Source organism: Diabrotica virgifera, chromosome 6, assembly GCF_917563875.1.
Source record: "Diabrotica virgifera virgifera chromosome 6, PGI_DIABVI_V3a".
NCBI classification, from domain to species: domain Eukaryota; kingdom Metazoa; phylum Arthropoda; class Insecta; order Coleoptera; family Chrysomelidae; genus Diabrotica; species Diabrotica virgifera.
The window spans coordinates 222,601,371-222,614,962 of NC_065448.1; the positions used below are offsets into that span (position 1 = coordinate 222,601,371).

Consider the following 13,592-nt stretch of genomic DNA (forward strand, 5'->3'; position numbering starts at 1 on the left):
GCAGGAATAAATTGTTTTCCCTGCAAGTCTTGGAGCTGGGCTATAAAATATTTGAACTGCATAGTTTCAGGATGAGTGTCATCAGGATAGTTTTCATGTAGATTTGAAGCACACTCCTTTACTTGAGTATCACTCATGTTTCGAAAAACGCAAAACACCAAAACACTGAATTTACTGACTCATACAACGCTCATACGCTGCCCACCGACGACTTAGCTCAGCAATTAGCTTATAAAAAATTGGTAGATACGTCTTAACCTTTAACTTTTCTCCATCCTGTAGAAAAACTTCATTAGAATTAGCATCATCAAAATGTAGTTTTCTTACTGCCTTTCGTTTATTCTTGTCGGAATATTAAAGGTATTGTAGATCGCAGGCCTTCTGCTCGTCGTAAGCAAAAATTATCTCTTTGGGATTATGAGAATTCCAAAAGTGAATTTAGAAGCTTAACTGTAGTCTGAAGTCCAGTCTTCTCTTTGTCTGTAATGATTAACTGACATCGTTAATGCGTTCTAAAATTTGTTGCACAAAACTGATTCAATATGAATGAATTTTTTTTGACATTTATTTTAACAAATACTTAGCTTCATGAACTGTTTCAGGTGTGTGATTAGTCTCTTCAGCAAGAATATGAAGAGCAGATTTGAAGGCGTTGTAACCTTTAGATAAAACTCTTGTTACATCAGCCCTAGCACTCCATCTAGTGCTGCTTGTTCTTTTAAGTTCTTTAAAGACTAGATTGTGGCCAATGGTATCGCTTCATCATCATTATCAATGGCGTTACAAATCTTCGTGAGTCTTTACTATTACTAGTTTAGACTACCGCGTTTACTATTACCTTCCATGTTTGTCGGTCCTGTGCCACTAATTCCCATTGTCTCACTCCCATTTTCTCCAGATCTTCTTTGACTGCATCTTTCCACCTTTTTCTAGGCCGTCCTCCAGACACTTGGTGGAGTTTATGGTATCACTTAGTGGAGTTTAATTTAAGCATTTGATCATGACTTCCCAACGGTGGGTACCTACCTTACTTACTATTTGATCAACTACTGCACCTAACTACAATGACAACAGTCATTCTCTTCCAAAGAACAAAACCAAACTAAGATAAGAAGACATAAGTGGCTAAATGATAAATTCCGCGGGAAACTAGAGAGGAAGGCATGAGTAGTGCGGAAGAGGGTAGGGAGGGAAACCGTGCAGACTGACAGGTAGTACTGTCCTTTCTACCAAACGGTTTCTACATTAGCGACTTCTTCTTACAACATAGGCTTTCTATGTGAAAAAAGTATGCATTTGTAATGTAGTTTGATACGTCCACCGTTATTTCTATGGTATTGCGTGATATTTGAATTTCTTAACATAATATTATGATTTATTTTAAGTTTTTATTTAATTCTAATTTATTTTTTCGTTTTGGGCTCTGCGAGGCCCCCTTTGGAGCCGAGGCCCCTAGGCATCTGCCTATTTTGCCTAATGGTTAATCCGGCACTGCCTCCACCGTCGTCATAGCCCAAATTGATCGAACTGGACAACGAACTCTTGCCCCATCCACCGTATTCTCCAGATTTGGCACCGTGCGACTTCTTTTTTTTTCAAACTTGAAAGTCATTCGCTGTGCAGAAATTTAAGTTGAATGAGGAGTTCATCGCCTCCATGGAAGCCTACTTTACAGACCTCGAGAAAACGCATTTTTCAGAAGGGTTAAAGAAGTTAAAGCACCGCTTGGTCAAGTGTATCGATTTAAAAGCAGGCTATGTTGAGAAATAAATCGACACTTTTACAAAGTTTTCGTTTTTCTGCTGTAGTAGTTGTAGTAGATAAGAAGTTATCGTACCGCCCTAGTAATTATGTGCACAAATAATGCTGTATTGATTTTCTTGCCTCTAATTGGACTCTGCATTTTATTTAAAAATCTCATTTTTCTAAATGAAATAACGAATGCTCTAATTAATATTTCCTTCCAGAAGGCAGTCACTTAGACTTCCTTTATAAATAAACCACGTTACGTGCACAACTGCTGCGTGACAGAGATTTCTATCTGGTCCTTGGAATTTCCATATTTATGTATTTATCGACAACCGTATCTAACATTAATAATTTATTTCATCCATCTATCATCGCGAATATTCCCGCATTGCATTTACCTCTTCGGCTGTTCGGATTTCGAAGCCATAAAGGCCATGCTAGAGAAAACTGACATTTTCAGATTTCATGACCCAAACGTAATAAATTTACCCGAACTTTGAGGATGGATTTATCGATGAAGACTACGGTTGGTTGATGGACATAATCGTATTTCCTACAAATTTAAACATTCAGCGTTTTTGTGTAGATGCACGAATAAAAACAGTAATAGCTTTACTGAAATTTTATTTACGGCGTTGCTTCATGGACAGATCTTTAAAAAAAAATTTTGTTAAGGAAATTGCATAAAAACAACGAGCTTCGTTCGAGCTGAATTTTTTATTTACGAGCCATCTCTTCAGATTTGGGAACACATAATAATCGGAGGGGCTAAATCAGGAGAATGAGCCTCATGAGAACGCAATTCGAAGCTTAACTCATGAATTTTTGGACATATTGGATATTAGTGCACCCTAATATGTGTAGATTTTGGCATTGGATCCGACCATCACTTGTAACACCGTTGCCGTATCCTCTATTTTTTCATACTATCACGTTACAATTTTTTGTGATAATATACACGAGCGGGACACCCTCAAAAAAGCACTTAGGTTTCGAGATACTGACCACGTAGAGGTAAATGGCTAATTTTATTCATACTTTATATTTTCGAGGGTACTGAAAACGAAAATTTAAGAACGAGGTTTATTTTGAATTTTATGTGGGGTAACTTTGTCAAAATCGCAATGTTAACCTAAAAATAAAAAAATGAAATCACGGTTTTTGCGTTTACCTCGCTACAACTCTGTTCAGGGTTTAGGTCTTAGCGCGATAAAAAAAAATATACAAAAAAAAAAAAAAAAAAAAAAAACTAAAAAAAAAATAAAAAATGTAATAAAAAAAATGTTAAAAAATATAATAAAAAAAATAATAAAAAAAACAGAGTAAAAAAAAACAGTAGTACTAATAGTTTTAAATTTAGATACTAAGCATATATTTTGTAAAAGAGAGAATTCAAAACACATTGACTGGCCAGTTGGTTGCTTAAACCAGTGCCAATAAAACATAAACACACACACACACACATTTCAATATTTTTTTTCTGAAATTTTTACAGTATATAGCTCTAACATTTCTGAAGACAAAGGTACATGCTTCAAGTTTTTATTCGTATCATGATAAAGGTTCCAAGATGTCCGAATTTTTGCTATAGGACGTTCCGACACGCTGTCAGGATTATGTCAATACGGCGGCTGTGAGGAAAACATAAATTTATTCTATCAGTTCTTAATGTGTTTTAGATCATTTTAGTTGCATTTATTTGTAATTTTGTTTTGTACAAGGATTAATTTAACATTTTTACTGGAATAATCGATAATATGCTTCATTTCTCTTGTGTTTTGAAGTGTGTAATGCGAAATAATCGTGATAAAGTTCAGTTTTATTGGTTACCATCAGTGCTACATTTTAGGCAGAAAACCAACTGAACAAGGGCCGGTATTTCAACAGCTACTTAAGCTTTTGCTTAGCTAAGCCTGTGTCAAGAGTTAAGGAGAAGCTTAAGCTGGGTGCCGTATTTCCATCATTTCCTTAACTAAACTGATCCTCAACTGTAAAGTTAATTGGTTTGGTACCTCTGAATACGTCAAAATGACAGAATTAACTGTTCTGAGTTAAAATTCACTACCTACTGTTGACATTTAATTTTATCTTGTCATCTGTATCAATGTCATTTACTTCACTTAGTTTCGTGTTAATTTATTTTCTATATTTTCTCTGATTTTATTTTTTATTGTTATTTTGCATAAGCAATAGATCCGTCTGTGTAATTTTGTTTATGAATATATTCCTTAAAATGTCAAATTGGAATGTAAGTTTACTTTTGTAAGATAAATATATAAAGCATTGTAGAAATAAATATAATTTTCAGGTGCCTACACCTTCCAAAAGGAGTAAGAATTTTAATAATCGTTAATAAACCAATAATAACGTTGTTACGTAAAAGTTGATTTTCAAAATAACTCATAATAATTATTAATCTATAGAAATAACCTCAAAAATCACAAAACAAATTTTAAGCAAAGGCTTAAACCAACTCCCGCGCTAACTTAAAATTATTTGGTTTAAGCCTACGCTTAAGCCTCAAATTGAAGTGGAAATACAGGCATCTAAGCTTATGCTCAGGCTTAAAGTAAGCTTTGGCTTAAGTGCGGTTGGAAATACCGGCCCTAAATAAGTTATGATCTGAGAGACAAGAAAAATGGTTACATTTAATAATAAAGCTATAAAATTTCCTATAATAATACTAAATACCTAACTAGGGTACCTACAAACAACATCTGTATTGTCTGCCAACAACTTTCAAAAATAATCACTTATCTTTATTTATTCACTGTTTAAAACTAAATAAAGTCGTTCAAGTACTTGTACAACTAAAAACTACACAAAATCAACAACAAAATGTTCTCAAAATACAACTAGGAAACTATTAAAGTGGTAAAAAATTTAAGAAACACAATGTCAAAAAATATAAACAAATAAAATACGTTCGTTCGCGGAGCCTATTAATTTCCTCCCAGCCAGCGTTGACATAAACGTCAAAATCCTGAAACGACCTATTGTCATAACGCTCTATGTTTATTTTTTAACCAGGAGTAAACTAAAAAGACAGATTCACACCCAAGAAAGTCACTAGAATAATAACCAAATACATCTTCTTTTTTGGTTGATCTAGTCGGCCCTCAACGGTAATCCATAAATATTATATTAAATTAATACGTCGCTAAAGAGTTCCAAAAACAACTGCTTTTTATATAAAAGTAGACTAACAATCTAAAAATTAAAGGAATAACACAGAAAACACAAAAATTGCCGATATAACTTAATTAACCTATGAAATGTCACTAGGGTCAAAATTTGATAAATGTCATTAGTGTCAAAATTTTATAACAGTGGAGTAAACTTACCTGCGGTTGGACCAATTACAAACAAGCAACACAGCGCGGTAAATTTGAATCACTCCTCTTGGTTAAAAAACAAACCATAGTGAGTCGGTGTATTGTCTTGGAAAAAAAACACTTTTTTCTTTTCGCTATTGGGTCGTATCTCACTGAGTTTCTGCTTCTGTTTGTCTAATAATGCACAATCATATTGACTATTGATAGTTTTAACTTTTTCAAGATAGTCAATTAAAATAATGTCTTTTCAATACCAAATTACAGTGGTCATGACCTTTCCGATCCATTGATCATCTCTTGGCCATTTCGGAGCTTTTTTGCCGGATTTTCATTGCTAGAACAATTTACTTTCGTACTTCTTATGCTGAACTATTAGAGTGGACCATTGGCTTTCCAGTGTCTAGCGACAATTCAAAATGGTCAATGGTCGCAAATTCGTGAAATATAGAGACAGAGAAAATTCGGACAGGTAGTATATTAGTTAGTTAGTATATAACCTAAAATGCGGCATCTGAATATTATGTTTGTGCGTCACAGTGTTGCCATACTTTTTTTGTTTATTTCTTGTATAATTTCAATCAATGTTAAAAATATACCTACAAAAATAAATAACTACTTTATTGGTGTTTCAAAACTATTTTTATCTACTCTATCTCATATAGTCCTGTCGCCAGTGGGGATACAACGGCCTCCTTAATTCAGATGGACTTACCCAAGTTTTTTTTTATATATTTGACCCGTAGAACACGAATTTTTTGGGTAACAGTCGATCCGGATGTCGATAAGATTGTTATATGATTATATGTAGCAATGAAAGTAATCAAAACCGATAGAATTTGACTTGAACTTTCAAATGCGGTAAGCAGAATTGCTATTTTAATTTTTAATCAAAAGTTATTCGGGTTCAACAATTGCACTTTTTCGATTTTTTGAAAGTTCAACTGCGTTTATCTCGAAAACTATACATCCCTCGAAAAAACTTGTAAGACCATTTTTTGCTGAGGATCACCCAAAAAATACAAAAAATGTTTTGTTTTGCGAAAAATCGCTGTTATGTAATTCCTTAAGTTCTTTGTTTATAACAACCTTATCGACATGCGGATCAACTGTTACCCAAAAAATTCGTGTTCTACGGGTCAGAATACATAAAAAAACTTGGGTAAGTCCATCTGAATTAAGGAGGCCGTTGTACCCCCCTGGTGACAGGACTAATATTATGTATAAGTTTTTAGTTTGTGAAAACTGTCATTATAGATAGCAGTGCGTGAAGGATTTAAAGTGTACGTGAAGTAACAATGTATTTTAAATAGGATTTACTTTTTCGCACTGTTTTTGGCACACTTTCATATACATAATCAAATATCCTTAACTTTCGCGTTGTTATGGTGATGACATTGTCAGCAATAAATTACGACAAAAGTTTTGACAGTTTTGTGGTTTGAAAGAAGTTAGAATTTTTAAATGTCAAAGTTCGAAAAATTGTGGAATAGAAATAAATTCCAGTGACGAACAGTTAGTTTTTTTTATTTGTTTATCGTAGATAAAATATTGTATGAAACTGTGCGTGAAATACTTTTGCGAACTTACGCGATGTATAGCACTCGCTCCGCTGTCGCTCGTGCTCTAAACATCGCGTGCGTTCCCAAAAAACATATCATCTACTTTTTTATCTATTTATCTACTTTTTTATAACAATTTAAATTATCTTTGATTTAAAAACATTTATACAGTTTATCTTCATTTATCTTTTTTATTTATCAGTTGATCTACTTTTTTATAACAATTTTAATCAACTTTGATTTAAAATGTCTCTTTTGAGCTTTTTGTATTAAAAAACTTTACTTTATTCAAAACTATTTTTTAATTTATTATAATCATTCATATGTTTGATTTATCTATTTATATACTTTCTTATAATTAAAATGCCTCTTTTGAGCTCTTTGTATTAAAAACAACATAAAACACTTTCCTTTATTAGTGTTTCAAGACTATTTTATAACTTTATGTAATTGATAGTATGAAAAAATTGAGGATATGACAACGGTGTTGCATATCAAGCTATTGGGTGCACTAATATACAACCTGTCCGAAAATTCTCTATAGGTGGGAATGCAGAGTCGTTGGTGATTATCTATTGCCAGTTGGTGACTATCTAGTGAGTTTTTACAAATTTATAAAGACACAGGTCGATAAATAGCAGGCAATGGGAGAATCTACACTATAGATTCATCACCTGCCAGCTTATCTAGATAAAATTCCAACAGAATTCTGCATCCTTAGTACTTAAATATGAGTAAAATAAATTAAGGATAGACAGTTTTAGATTTAATTCGATTTGTGAAATATACTTTATGTACTAATATTGATCTTAACTGATTTTAACCACATTTTTTTGTTTCAGTATCGAAACAAATTAAACGAGCAACAAAATCAAAGGCTACACCAACAACGGGAGGCTTTAACGGCGAGACAGGAGGAGATGAGTGCAATCGACAAACGAATATCAGAGCTTCAAGAGCGACTGCACCGGAAACGGATGCTAAATCAGCAATTAGCCAATCAGATAAGCGCTACGTCACACAAGGCGGCGTACCACCAGTTAGTAAGGTAAGTTTCAGTAGTTTTTAGTTATCAAAGCATTTAAAATTCTTCTTCTTCTTCTTCTTCTCTCTCAAGTTCTCTGCCACACAGTCCTTCCATTTTCTCATCTACTACACTTTGCCTCTCCCACTCCTTCCATCAACTTCTAACGGCTCTATCCTTTCTCCAACATATTTATATTTTTCACCTTTCTGAAGACTATGGGACCTGTTATAAGCTTTCAGTGTCATTCTTATGATTCTTAAGTTATGATTTTTTAAAATAAAAGGTGCAGATTCGTCAATTGCAAAGTTAAATCGCTAAAGTTGAGTAACAACATTTTAAATTCGGCTTTTACGGAAATTCACGTCCATGTTAAAATATAGAATACAAAGAAGTTTTCTGGGGAGTTTTAGATCAAAATGTTTTATAGACAAAAATGGTTGAATACCGACGTTGTACACCCCCAAAATAACACTTATTTCTCGAGATAGCTAGTGAACGCGGGTGGTGAATGGCTAATTTTGGTCTTACTTTACGTTTTTGATGGTGCTGAAAATGAAGTTTATTTTGAATTTTAATTGGGGAACATTGTCAAAATCGCAATTTTACCCTAAAAATACCAAAAGTGAAATCACGATTTTTTTTTAAATAAAAGTTGCAATTTTTTCCATAAAACATTTTGATCTGAAACTCCCCAGAAAAGTTCTTTGTGCTCTATATTTTAACATTAACGTGATTAAACAGCTAAATTTCAAATTTTGTCACTCAACTTTACGATTTAACTTTGCAATTCAGAAATCTGTACCTTGGGCTTTAAAAAATTCATAACTTTTATTAGAATAGGACCGAAGGCTTGCAACTAGTCCCTTAGTCTTCAGAAAGGTGATAAATATATGCTTTAAAAATTTCAGAAAAAAATAATAACACTGAACAGAGTTGTTGCCAGTTAAACACAGAAAAAACGTGATTTTTTATTTTTAGGGTAAAATTGCGTTTTTAACAATGTTCTCCCATGTAAAATTCAAAATAAACCTAATTTTCGTTTTCAGCACCATCAAAAACATAAAGTAAGACCAAAATTAGCCATCCACTACCCATTGTCAGTATCTCGATAAACGATATTTTTGGAGGTGTGCTGCTCGTCTAAAAATGTAAAACATCAGGATGGTAGAGCTCACGGAGAATTTTCTACCTTCCCCTTGTAGCTTAACGTAACAGCTGAGTACATATTTTAATTTAACTGTCACATCCTTGACAATATCGATCTACTTTTCTTTCCTCTTCGCTAATAATTGTGGTGTATTGTAAGCATTCCCTTGCGAAATACATACTCTACAAGAAAGTTAATCACAGTGCTTATTAATCATTGCTGCACTGTCGGTTCTTCTTTTTATCTTACCTCACGGCATCGGTGAGGATCTTGTTCTGTCTAGGAATACTTACTTACATTTAAATCGATTGAATAATTTCACAACTTAGTTTCTCTATTTTCTAGGCGTTCTGAAAACTTGGTCCAAAAATAAAAATTGACGGCATTGTGTTTGTTTCTTTGTCTGACATTTACCCCAGTCTATCTGTGAAAAAATCATTGATTTCACCTAAAAATCTTTATAGAGAACACCTAAAAATAGAGGTTTTTGAAGGTTCTAAAAGGTATATAAAAGATAACTTTTTCTAAAAGGTTTGTGCTTTTTTTTTAAACAATCATAAAAAGTGAAAAAAAAACATTTTTTGGCTGTAAAACTTTTCTTATATAGTTTAGTGAAATATACATAGTTCAAATAAAAGTTGTAAAGGTGTAAGAAACTTATCCGAGTGTTGTTACGTCTCTGGTAGTCAAATAATTTTTACCTTCAAAAGATATTTTTACCCACCGAAAACGTATACCCACTATACCCACGTATACTACTTCAGAAATATTACAGCTATATACTGTAAAAACTTCAGAAAAAAATATTAAAATGGAACAGAGTTGTAGCGAGGTAAACGCAAAAAACGTGATTTCATTTTTTTTTATTTTCAGGTTAAAATTGCGATTTTGACAATGTTCCCCCACATAAAATTCAAAATAAACCTCATTTTCATTTTCAGCACCCTCGAAAATATAAAGTATGAATAAAATTAGCCTAAAATATTAAGGGGAATAGTTAAAGCACCCTGGTACATCCGTAATGACGACCTCCACAAGGATCTACGAATGGAGTCAGTCGACAAGGAAACCCGAAAGCACGCAGAATGTCACGAAAAAAGACTTCTGCTCCACGGAAATATTGAGGCCATCCAGCTCCTGGACAACTTAAATCAGAAATGAAGAGGATCAAACCTCACGACTTGGTGTAGTGTGTGACAAGTTAAAAGCGGAGCATTGCGCGACTAGTTTGCAAGCGACGTGTTGATGTCTGTTGATGTAGTGTGTGATAAAATGAAAAAGCAGCGATTTGTGTGATAGCGGGCAAGCAAAAAATGCCCCAGTGACAATAAAATCAACTAAGAAGATATCAAAGGGTGACTCTTAGATATTAGGGAGTTTTTGTGCACACAAATACGTAAACGTAACGCATCTTTTTGACATATACGCTTGCGCATTAATGGTTGAACTCCCGTATCTCGATGCGTATTACCTAAAGTAACGTTCTGCTACGTACGTGAGAACGCATCCCTATCGAGACGAAAGTCACCGAATGCACACGAGGATCTTGCCCGATTACCTACCAAAATGAACATTTCATCAGCGTACTACCCGTTTATAAACATTTTAAAGGTTATATTGGTTATTGGTTTAGTCTATTTGAGTAAAATTATTCTGTGTTTGTAATTGGAAATTGGAACTTCATAATAGATTTAAAATTTTATTGTTTTTAAGTTGTCTATTAATAAAGCAAAACAAACAAATCTTGTATTAATTTAATTAAGAAATACAGTGATCACCATAATTAATAACTAGATAAACAAATGACCTAATTTCAGTAAAATTTTCAAATAAATATGACCAAACTATTTACATACTGGAATTCTGATGTAGGTACAATAATTTACAACTAAAAAGTAGGTATAAACAAAAATAAAAAAATTTTAACCTAAGGAAAAATAATATTTTTATATTTAAATAGAAGCAATTAAAACCATACCATTTCATCATTCATTTATCTTTTTTTTATATTTGTATATTGTGTGAACATTGTTTTATTTTTTTAATGTCAACGGAATTTAAAAATGACTTTACGATTTGCTTTACGTTACGTTAAGGCAGCTACAAAAACTACCTATTTTAACGTTCTTCCTCTACCACACGTTAGTTGCTTTACGTATACGGAGATGCGTACGTTACGTAGCAACAAAAACTCCCTATTAACTAGTTAGTAAGTTAGGATAGATAAAAAGTTACTCATTGATCAATCACCAAATTTTAGCTCTTAGCAAAAAATGTTATTTACTGTTTGTAATGTATTGTCCTCTATGCTTATATCTTCTTCTTAACGTGCCCTATCAAGTCCCCTTGACGTTGGCGATCAACATGGCGAAACTGTCTCTGTCTCGAGCTATTCTAAATAGGTGTTCTGCTTTCTTTATTCCTGTCCACTCCCGGATATTCTTCAACCAAGAGGCCTGCTTTCTACCAATTCCTCTGCGTCCTTCGATTTTACCCATCATAATAAGTTGAAGAATATTAGACCGGTCTCCCCTTACTACGTGTCCAAAATAGGCCATCTTTCTATATTTGATGTTTGATGTTTGATTATATGCTATGCTTATATACAAAAACTTAACTGTGATGTCGGCATACGCTAAATAAATATAAATACAGTCAGTTCTCGGTCCAAATACTCATACCGAACGAATTTTGGAGGTGGAAATGGTAAAGTTCTTACAAAAGCAAAATAGATGCAATTGAATTAGCGACGGCGTGGAAAACTCGCGTGCTTTAGATGTTGATTTTGGGTTGCATCACTTGATTTACCTTACTAATTGGTGGTGAGCAACTGTGTGCACAGTTCCGTATATCCACTTCCACTTCCCTAATTGTTTATTTAGCAGCCGCTTCTTTGGAGTTTGAGTTCGTTGTTTGCCAGATGCACTTAAAGTATATTGGATGTAGGGAATTAGGGCAAAAGCGTGGATTTTCATACACACTCGGTTACATTTAGCTCATGAAATATGATTTTACGGGATATTTCATAAGTGGTTTTTAAGAGGGAGTAATATATTGCTTAATCTAGATATAAGCAACTAAAACTTGCATCATATATGTATCCAGTGTGGTCTCACTTTAACGTGGTCCATTGAAGGTCTCTTTTTCTTTTATGTTGTTTCCAAGTGCTATTTCCGGAGCTACCAAGAATCATTATTTCTGGATAAAAAAGGAGCTTATGAAATTTTTTTTCAAAAATACAATATTTAGAAGAAACTTAATGAAATTAAGGGACGTGAGTAATTGACGTGAGTGGTTGAGAAGATTATGTCCGAAAACCAAAAAAAGATTTCCATTTTAGTGCGGATTTTCATTTTTAATTTAATTTTCCATTTCCAATAATCGTTTTTTCCGATTATAGCGCCATCTATCCATAATTCAAAAAAAATGGCTCGGATGAAAGTTACTTATTTTTACGTAAGAATTCCAAATCTGCAATAAAAAATTGGGGAAGCCATAGCAGGGTATTGTTGTTACAAAATCTCGTGAACCTAATTCATTCATTTGGTGACGTCAATATACGAACGAAACGATTGAATCCGACATTACTGAAAATATCAGGGTGCAGATGGGACCCTGTCGCGCAATTCGCAGCAAATAAAATAGTCGTATGTTTTTAGGCTTCATTTTATTTCGGTTATACATACGCATTTTCAAGGTTCACGAGGTTTTGCACTAACTCTAGTCTGCTATATCTAGGTCCTACGGTATACAAGGAAGGTAACAGGAACAGGGCCAGTACTACGCTTCAATCGCCTATTATTACCCCCTGGTTACCTGGTTTTACCCAAGGTACTCACTTTATTCATGCTAAAAATGTCTAGTTGTTTTTCTTGCCGGCGCGCGGCGGTGGGATTTGAACTCCGGCCTACCAGCACTCGAGCCAAGCATACTACCGCCTGAGCTACGCCGGCCCATATGCGATAATATATTTTAATTAATTTAATAATCACAGTTTTTGTCGATCTATAAAATATTGTTCATTCCTTTCCGAAACCCTTTTAGATAATAACCTACCAACTAAACCCCTCCTTCATAAATAATCTCAATTTGGGAATTAATTTCCTTAAATACATATTTCTTGTACACCTGCAGTTTTTCGCTTAAAAGTAGCTTCAGTTGCAATTCACAATGTTCGCGTTCTCAATTCGCCATATTTCATCAAAAAACCATCCCGCTGTGGCCAATCCGACCTGTTTTATCGGTGCTATGCTATTAGTTCCGGTCTTTTGGCACGGGTAGCTGAACAAAACAACTCGTTCATACGGGGGTAAATTTATTACGCAATGAGTGGGTGTCAGAGTGTAGAGGTATTATTAATGTGTTACAAAATATCATATAATAATATAAGAATAATAGAGGGAATAAAGGAAAGATGTTCCCTGAAACAGAAGGTTCATTACTAACCATTCAGGATCAGGTTATACCAATTAAAAGATACCTGAAATATATCGTCAAGAACCCTCAGGTCCAAACCGACAAATGCCGATATGGATGTCAAGCCCAAGAAACCATCCAACATCTTACAGGGGACTTTCAGGCATTTGTTGCAACTGAATAAATATAAGGAACGGCATGACTCGGTAAGAAACTTCAAGAGATAGCTATCAAATATCTAGGCTATCAAATACCTGGGACTTCTTCAAACGGGTCATCTCCCACAGTATCAATACGTTCCTAAGAGCATGCTTGAGAATGACAACTACAAGCTGCCTGGGACCGCACAGACCAAACAG

At 34.0% G+C, this 13,592-nt stretch overlaps 1 protein-coding gene across 3 annotated transcripts in view; it reads left to right on the plus strand.

Annotated features, from left to right (window-relative positions):
* LOC126886732 (apoptosis-stimulating of p53 protein 2) overlaps positions 1-13,592 on the plus strand; it is a 953,306-nt gene that overhangs the window by 881,525 nt on the left and 58,189 nt on the right. For all 3 annotated transcript variants that reach the window (XM_050653743.1, XM_050653745.1, XM_050653744.1), the window contains one exon: positions 7,486-7,691. In XM_050653743.1, the coding sequence (XP_050509700.1) occupies positions 7,486-7,691 (206 nt within the window). The remainder of the gene's footprint in view (positions 1-7,485; positions 7,692-13,592) is intronic.